Source organism: Terrapene carolina, unplaced genomic scaffold, assembly GCF_002925995.2.
Source record: "Terrapene carolina triunguis isolate 2854851 unplaced genomic scaffold, T_m_triunguis-2.0 Scaffold69, whole genome shotgun sequence".
Taxonomy (NCBI): domain Eukaryota; kingdom Metazoa; phylum Chordata; order Testudines; family Emydidae; genus Terrapene; species Terrapene triunguis.
The window spans coordinates 39,621,981-39,631,176 of record NW_020664420.1 but is presented as its reverse complement, the minus strand read 5'-3'; the positions used below and the strand labels follow the sequence as shown (position 1 = coordinate 39,631,176).

Here is a 9,196-nt window from a genome sequence, read left to right as displayed (position 1 = left end):
GAGGCTAGTGCTCACCAATAGTACCACACACACATGGTTAAGGTGACATATTAATTGGCAGAAAAAAGCCCAAGTGTTGGAGGAGGAAGGGGAGAGATTTCATAAATGCAAAAAAGGTTTGGAGATCTCTTCTGGAAGAAAGGGCATAATGGATACACAACATACATTTACACAGCATGAGAAGAAGCCTAAGCTTTTATTTGAAGGGTCAGTACTTATGACTCTTGAACTCACAACTCTTTCCATATTCAGTAAGGAGCTTCTTGTAATTCTGATTGGGCAGGGCTAGCTGTAGTGAAAGATCAGTGCTTTTATCTAAAAGTAAAATGTATTCTTTACAAATAGTATCTTTAGTGTAATTTTATTTACAGAATAAATTGCAAAAGTACATCACATTTAGTGCAAATGCAACTAATGATATTAAGATTTATATACTGCTTTGTAAACTTTCCATACCTTTGTAAAATAAAGCTATCCAATTAAATTAAGAAACAGTTAACTTGCCTGTGTTCGATTATAGTTACCAGAAATGGCAAATAAGGAGTTAAACATTTGTATTTTGGGGATAAGACTTTTTGTAAAGTTCCCATTAGTGGCTATGGTCAATGAACCATTTTTCAGTTGATTGCAAAAAGATGAAACATTTGAGGTATAAGAAATTCTTTTTAACGTCGCTATATAAAATGCTTACTGGTGATGTAGTAAACATGTACAATTTTAATCTTATTTGCCTTACTAGCATTACCATATAGGCACTTTTCTACATATTCAAATCAAGAACAGAATTATTCTGTAATAAGGCATATTCCATGTACACCATTTAGAGAAAGGCAAATAAAAGAGGAGAAAAGTTTTATAGAGCATGAAATCTGCATGTATGTGTGTAACCATGTGTTACATGTGTTTGTACCTCTTTATACAGAATAAAGACTAACAGACACAAGGAGTAATTCACTTACAACATTGTGCAGATATCAGACATTTATCAGCCAACTCTTCATTAAATTACTCTTTTGTAGTTATATCCAGGCACCTGCAATACTATATTAAATAAGACTTTCAGCTTTCTTTTGAAAAAAATATATCTGAATCTTATGTTGTTTGACATATACAAGTTAGTGAAGTGCCCAAGAAATGCCTCTGAATAATCTCCACCTAAAGGCTGCCAAGCGAGATATCCGCTCAAGTGAGTACTAGTCTCTGCCCCACAGTCCACTCCTCATGGCTATTTCCAGAGATCAAAGGCAGGCAGATATTTGCATTCAAGTTCTCACAGCAACTAAGGGGAACTTTTCACTTAGAATCTGTGGATTCTTATAGCTCTGTTAAGTTTCTGATCAAGTAGTAAATATTAACGCAACTCACATTTTCTACACATACCTCATAGCGTGGCTTTAATTAAGATGAGAACAAAAATGTGCAGGACCAGGAAATAATGTACTCGCTTTTACTTGTAGACTGGGAATGTTGTCCTATGTAGTCCAATTTGCTTTAATAAATATTACAGGGTACCTTCTTGCAGTTTCACAAAACCCACAGTCCACAAGTAACATAGCATGGACAGACTACTGTTGTAGTTTTCAGGCACAGTTTCGCCCTCTCATATAGAATCTACCTAGAAATTTCTGAATCATGTTCAATAAATTCTGTAGCACATATTACATAACTAAAAAATACAATAGAAATATAAAGATATCTGGGGAAAAAAATAAAGCTTTTCACACTCTTCCTCCATCAGAGCCAAAGGTCTTCACAGGAGTAAGATAACAGAAAAGGCAAAGTCATATGGATATTGACAGCCCTCAATTAAGAGACATTTTACATAACAAGATGATTCATTATAGAAACCAGCAGCAATGAACTATGATTATACAAAGCAAAACAAAACCCCTGCCCAAAGGTCACCTAGACTTTACTGCAAACCTGAAAAAAATACCACCCACAGGTTTTTGTGCATATAAAGCACATACAGTATGCTATATGTGCATTTGTCTTTTGTGCTTTTTAGACATGCACAAAAACAGAAAACCGTATGAGTGTCTTGTGAAGGGCCACAGTAAACAAAAGCTTTGCAAATTGTTTAAAATTGAAGCAGTAACCCAAGTTGGTGATTCAAAGTTGTATTTTTTTCTCCTCTAAAGCAAGCAAATAAAAATATATCCATATACATGTATCAATACATGTATTTATAATTACACACTGATTCAGCAAGGAGAGCTAGCAGAAGACAGCTAGTGTTAGATGTTCAGCCTCACGGTGTTGCAGTATTTCTTCACTTCAGAACACAAAGCCTAGGACTTGGGCCACAAAAAGACTGTAGATCCTACGTTCCAGCTTGGAGCCTTCAATTTGGTTTATTTCTCCAACATGGAATGTTCACACACAGTCTTGTTTCAATCACTGTAGAAGCATGGAAAGGACATAGCATAATACATTTAGAACACTACTAAGAAAATGAGAAATAGTTATGAAACATTCCAAAAGCACAATTTAGAAACAATGTCTTGCCTCCAAATTTTGCTTGTTTGACAAACACTTGAGTTTTTAATGATACACATTTTCAGACAGGCCTTCAGTAACTAAATGCAACTGAAGTAAGTTTTGAGCTAGAAATTATAGGGACAAACTACTATTACCAAAGACGATCAGATGACCCAGACTTCTAGAATTTTGTACACTGAATGAAACCTACTCAACACAGGCAATCATGAGGGAACAGGACAGCAAATAGCCAAAAACCCTCTGTCAACCCTCCATAATATCAGAACTGCCAAATTCTGCATAAACTGCTGGCACTGGATTGTTTTGACATGATTTACACATAATGAAGAATACTGAAGCATACTGTATAATCTAAATCGAATATCACAAGAGTACATACTAAGATCTTCCAGTCAATGAAGGCCCAAGTCTGCTAGTAATATAGCCAGGCTGCCCTGAGAATGACTGAAACTGGGTTAGCACATAGTTTTATTTTTGCTGATGTTTAACACATGCCATTTTTTAATAGATAAACTATATCTATGAATGAATTATGTCCCTAGAGACCCCATCCCTACACGTATGCATATATGTTATCAAAAAGACAGTGAAAACCCAAAACTATATCCACCAGAACCCTTGAGTATTAACGACAATTCAGATTGCATTGGAACCATCATAACACATCCTAAAACGTGACTATCCTGCCAACTAGGCAACGTAAAAGAATGAGATTGTTCAGTCAAATCCTGTGATGGACATATATCAACTATTACGTTATCTCAAAGTCCCTGCTTTAACTATTAGGTGGCCAACACCTCAAAGAATACCTGGATAAACTCCTACAGTTTGAATGACAAACTTTTGTAAAAACAGAATGTAAAAATAATTTTTACTACTCACTACACTGCATTATCTTATTCTAAAAGACACCAAATACTAAACGGTTTGATTTCGGCAGCTATTTGAGGAAAGGCCAGTGCTTGATCCTTTCTACCTGCATTTCTAGTTTGCTAAAAATATAAAATATACATTTTTATAATATGTTAACCTGTTCAGTCCAATATATCCTATGCTAAACCAAGATTTTCACTTAACTCAGAAAATCACCATAATGCAAAAATACATTTTTAAAATTTACACAAAGACGTTATATTTTTTGTAGTAAGTCAGTCAACTAATTGTATTAACCTTATTATTTCTTTATGTATGTAGAAAATACATTGGTTTATAACAACTTCGCTTTAGCGTATAGATCACAATATAGATAAACTTACAATAGCTGTGATAATTACAGTAATAAACACATTTGTAGATTGTCTAGCTTATTGTTTGGATTTTAATATGTACAGCAATGTATACCGAAGCCAAAACTCAACAATACATTTAGCAAGTACCTGTTAATATTAGAAGAAAATAGGCTTTCCTGCTGTTTTGTCTTGCACGTATGATGTAAAACGCTTCAGGAATTTGGGATACTCTCGTTTGGCCACTGCTCGTAACACGGAGGCTGGTGCCCATCCCCCAGGATTCACTAAAAATAAAGATAAAAAATAGATAAAAGCTATACTCTAAAACAAACACGCATATGGCTGGACTAGTAAATGCTTAACACTAATTTGTAGACAAAAATAAATTACTGGTTTAACATTGACTATCCATCCCTTTGCATCTAGAGTCAACATTTCTTGATAACTACTAGTTCAACAGCTATGAGCATCGGAAAATCTGTACTATAACTCAAACATTCTACATTTGTAATTTAATATTGATTGAAAGAACTATTTCAGTTTATTGGTTATACAGAACCACAATGTGTCACTTAATAGCACTCTTGCTTCTAAACTAGGTCAAGCTCAAATTCCAGATCAGGATTTGGGATCACACCTAATACTGAGACTGTAGGTGCAGTATATATTTGACACTGTTTACATCTTATCAGGAATGCAGTGCAATATTAGGGGCTGTTGCTTCATCAAGTGACCCGCAGAAGGGAAAATACAACACCTCAGCTTTGACCAATTTTGCTTCTTTTTGGAGTGCGATGAAGACATGAAAGGTTTTTTTGTTTTTTAAATTATATACAATTCTGCTTGTTTTTTATGTGAGAAAATCATGTCCTGTCTAGCTTGGAAGGCTGTAGTGCTGATCCTGCAATAGGATCCACATGGGCTGACCACTGAATCCATGCAGGGCTCAATGAAGTCAATGGGACTATGCATAGGTGCAGGGGTCCACCTGCATGAATCTTCTCATAGAATCAGGTCCTACAGCAATAGGAGTCTACAAAGTGAAAGCTCAGCAACTGGGAATTTTAGTCAGATTGTTTAGCGTTTGCATTTGTTAACACTAATATCACTTCTTCCAAACTTTTCATATTAAAACTCAACATTCCCTCACCCTCCTGTTAGGATGAATGCTAACAAAACACATCCTCAGACATTCATGAGGTCCTCTAGCAAAGCTGGGGAAAAACAATTAACATTCCCGATATTTTTAAGGTAAAACAAAATGGGGGAAAGTATCTTTCAGGCCCTCTTTATACGTCATAAAGCAGCAGAAAAGGGCATGAGCCCAGATTTTAAGACCATTTGCAGTCCATTTTTAATGGTATCATCCCTTAGGAGAAGCTGTTAAAACAGAGTTTCTTTTTCCCATCTTTGGTAGATGACAAATGGAAGACTATAATCTCATGGCATTTTTCAGAAAGAACAGGAGATAACTCCAGTGTCCTTGTAAACATTTTCCATTTCAGAAATGTATTATACAAAAGGCTATTTGATTTATTGGTGAGCATTCAATGGCTGTTTCATAGATTCATAGATTTTGCATTTGCCTGCACAACCGCTGCACTCTTAATGTTTTACTGATGACTTTATGAATGCTTTATAATAAGCAGAGTCCAAATGGATCTCTTTGGTTCTATGTACTCCTTTTCTGGAGCCATGCAACTTGTCAGTGTCTGCCACTTTCTGCACAACTGTGCTTCAGAAACTAAGCTCTCATTACAAAAAAAGTTTCTAGCCCTTGTGGTTGCAAAAACCTTCCAAACATGAAACAATGCAGCCCCAAATATCCCCTACCCAGCTGTCAAAATCTCCAGCTTACCCCAACACCTTCCAATAATGACGTTACGGTATTTTAAATACAATATCCCACAGCACAATGACAAAAAAATATGTAGGGTCAGCACAAAATTAAGTTCAGCATCACACTAACACAAGGAATAATGATTTAATTATTTTCATATTTCATTAGATTTATAAATGGAGGTCATTATTGATGCTTCAAACTTGAAGTTTCTACAATACTGAAGTTTCTGCTGCAAAATTCAGATCAAATTTACCACAAAATAGTTGGTTGGGAGGGGTGTCTTCATTCATGAAACCCAATTATAAAGTAATTTAATACTAGATTTACCTTTCCTTCTTATTAGTACTGTAATATATTTAATATTCAGATGTGCAGGTAACTATTGAGTCTTCACTGTGCTATTTAATAGTGGGGGATAAGAATATTGAAAACATGAAAGATATATAGGCCAGTTAGAAATGTTCTGTACGTCCATAAAAGTGGCAGACTGTTACACGGTTCCCATATTACTCTTTTCAAGCAGGCCTCTGAATGTGTGTACATGTATAGGAATTTTAGTTTATTGATGATGTTAATCTTATATCTGGCTGTTGAGGATTTTGGTCAGCATGGGTAGAAGTGGTCACTCTCAATTTCTACTGAAATCTATAGCCTGGCTGCTTGGGGATGTTTACCAGCTAAACAAAATATATTTCCACTGTTTTGGCTAATTACTTTGAAAGAAAGAAGATTTTACACCTTTATTACCAGAAGCTTCTCCTCAGCCTAGCCAATAGGTTGTTTACGGAAATAACAGACTTGACATCAAAAGATTAATCAATGTACACTGCTAAAGAAAGTATAATGTATGCCAATCAACCCAAATAGGGCAGCTGAAACTGCTTTTTTCCAACATTCACTTTTTCTTTTTCTATATTTACGATTGTGTGATACAACACATTTGACATTTCTACTGTTCTCCCAACCAATCACACAGTGACTGTTTGAATTTATTGATGACTGTGGCACCTGTATTATGTCTTTCTGATTTTGACTAACAGCTGGTTCATAGATGTTGATCTAAAAATAAGTTTAACAGAAAACTCTGAACTTTATTTTTGCCAGCAATCACAACCCATAGAAGTAATGTAAAAAATGCTGTATTGAAAAATCTATACGTACCATTAGCTACATATGTAATCTTGCATAGGATATTGTCTCTGCTTATTTCCTTGTTCCCTTCTGGTGGGCTCACCAACGTCTGACAGATCATAGCAATGTTTATTTTGGCACGAACACATCGATTGTTCAGCTGCCAAGAAATTAAACATTTAATAAACACTAAGCAAAGTTTATTTCCTCTATCAGCATTTCTAACATCTGAATGTCAAAATATTAATTATTAACACTACAGTAATGCTTGGAAGCTGCAATCAAGATTTGTGCTAGGCACTGCACAAACAAGTAATAAAGTTGACAGTCTCTGCCCCCAAGAGCTTACAGTCTAGGTGTCAGACAGGATATGACGTTTGGATGAAACAGGAAAAAATGTGGTAAGGGTGAATGGGGAGGGAAATAATAAAAAAAACAGTTGAACTGAAAAGCACAGCTCTCTACTTGTCTAACCAATACTAGAAAGTGATGATTTGCAGGCATCACGGCAAAGGTGGATTTTTAAGGAAGCATTTAGAAGAGAATAAGGTGACAGCTTTATGAATTGTGATACGTTTAAGATTTTGGATTAAAAAAACTTCTGAAAGCACAGTTTGATAATATTCAGAGGAATTACTTACAGGGGCACTATCATGTTCCACAGAGAAGTTACAGACAATCCAAGTTTCAGGATCATTTTCACTGAACGCTGGTATCTTTCTAATAGCAGACAGATATAGCACATCCCGCTGAGAAGCTGGCCACACTCTCTACAGGGAGACAGTAGTTGATTGTTAAAAAAATAAAATAAAAAAAAATTAAAATATTTACTGCCCAGATGTCAGCCTAAAGTCATCAATTACAAATCTGGCAAATTATATTGCCATAGCCATATTATTGAAGAGAAATTCAAGTTTGACAAAATCAAGTGGAAAGTTTCTTCAAGCTCAGTAACAGTTGATAATTCATTTCCTTTTTCAAAATATTTGAAATGGGATATAAGCTATTTCAAGCATTCTTATGTTTGGTTCCAGTGCTAAATTTATTCTGCTCATGTCCATCTCTGTTGGTCTGATTTTAAAAAATTGATAAAGTTTTTTCAGGTTCTATGAAAAGAGATGATGTGCCAGCTCACACAACAGGTTAATCACCCTATAACAATAAAAAAAAATATAGGCAGCTCCTTCAGGGTTTTCCAATATTAGATCTAGGTTTTGTATGGTTTGGTGTCTGAGTCACCAAACTGACCTCCAAGATATATGTATACATAGACCTGTCCACCATTAGTATGACTCCATAGTTTGAACAGTAAGTAACATTTAAATGGCAAGAACTATTGATTCAGTAATATATTATGTAGGAACAGTAAGGAGGGTATGACAAACTGTCACTTTCCAAGAAAAAAAAAAAGTTTTAGAAGCAGAATAACTAAAGGATAAAACGTAGCATTACAGAAGCCACTTTCCTGATATTTTGTAGAAATACTGGCAATTAATCAACCTCTTTAGAGTGCTTCATAATACTATACAGCCAGACTTGCAACACAACCCAATAAATAGTATATTATTCTCTCATGGCAGCTTTCAGGCAAAGTGTATTATTGGTAAAGTTGGATCCAAGAAAAAAATTTGTTCTGGATCTCAGCCATCTTAAAGTTTGTTCAGGATTTTGATTCAGACTCATCTCTAATAATCAGAAGCTATTAATATTAAATGTTCAGACCAGACTCTGTGTGTAGCACATAGTACGAACAAGCATCCTGATAAATGTTTGCATAGGAACTAGTTAAACAAGATTACAAAGTGAATATTGTACTTGTAACACATCAGTTCAGAATGTAACCTTGTCAGTTCTCTCGAACTGTGTGGGGTCAGCTATGGTCAGGACTACCTCAAATAAAAACCCATGGTGCTACAGGAAGTGGTCTTAATGACTCAGGACTCTTCCCTGGGGTCAGTAGTATGCCATGTTAGAGCACTGGATTAGGAGACACACTAATGATGGAGGTGCTATTATTTTAAAGAGATGTAAAAGAAGGCTTGGACCCTAAAGTCTCCATGACATACATGCAAGGCTAAGAGTGATAATTCTGCCATCTTTGTTAAATTCCAAATTGAGGAAACTGCAAATGGGTACAGAATTCTTAACTTCCTGTCATAAACTTTTGTATAGTGCTGTTAAACAGCTGCAATATTTCACAATAGATGGGACTATATTTAGTGATTGGTATAGCAGTTTCTATATAAAGTGCTTTGGGATCCTTCTGGATGTCAGGTGCTATATAAATGTAAGATATTATTACCTTGTGTGTCTGGTAAATGATGACTGCGTTATCTGCTAAAGTTTCCACAACATGGAAATTTTCAATGGTTGCTAAAAATAAAAGAACTAGATCAGTGTACAAGCACAAACATACCTAAATTAGGTAAAGGTTTTAAACAACATTCAAACCAACAGCCATGACTTTAAAAAAAAAAAAAAAAAAAAAAAA

General features: G+C 35.2%; 1 protein-coding gene across 1 annotated transcript in view; it reads right to left on the bottom strand.

Annotated features, from left to right (window-relative positions):
- Window positions 1-345: 345 nt before the first annotated feature.
- Window positions 346-9,196, bottom strand: part of CERT1 (ceramide transporter 1) — a 169,860-nt gene continuing 161,009 nt past the window's right edge. Inside the window, exons 14-18 of the mRNA XM_024194127.2 lie at window positions 9,008-9,078; window positions 7,347-7,475; window positions 6,736-6,865; window positions 3,879-4,015; window positions 346-2,400 (exon numbers count right to left, since the gene is read on the bottom strand). Coding sequence (XP_024049895.1) covers window positions 3,888-4,015; window positions 6,736-6,865; window positions 7,347-7,475; window positions 9,008-9,078 — 458 coding nt within the window. The 3' untranslated portion in view covers window positions 346-2,400; window positions 3,879-3,887. The remainder of the gene's footprint in view (window positions 2,401-3,878; window positions 4,016-6,735; window positions 6,866-7,346; window positions 7,476-9,007; window positions 9,079-9,196) is intronic.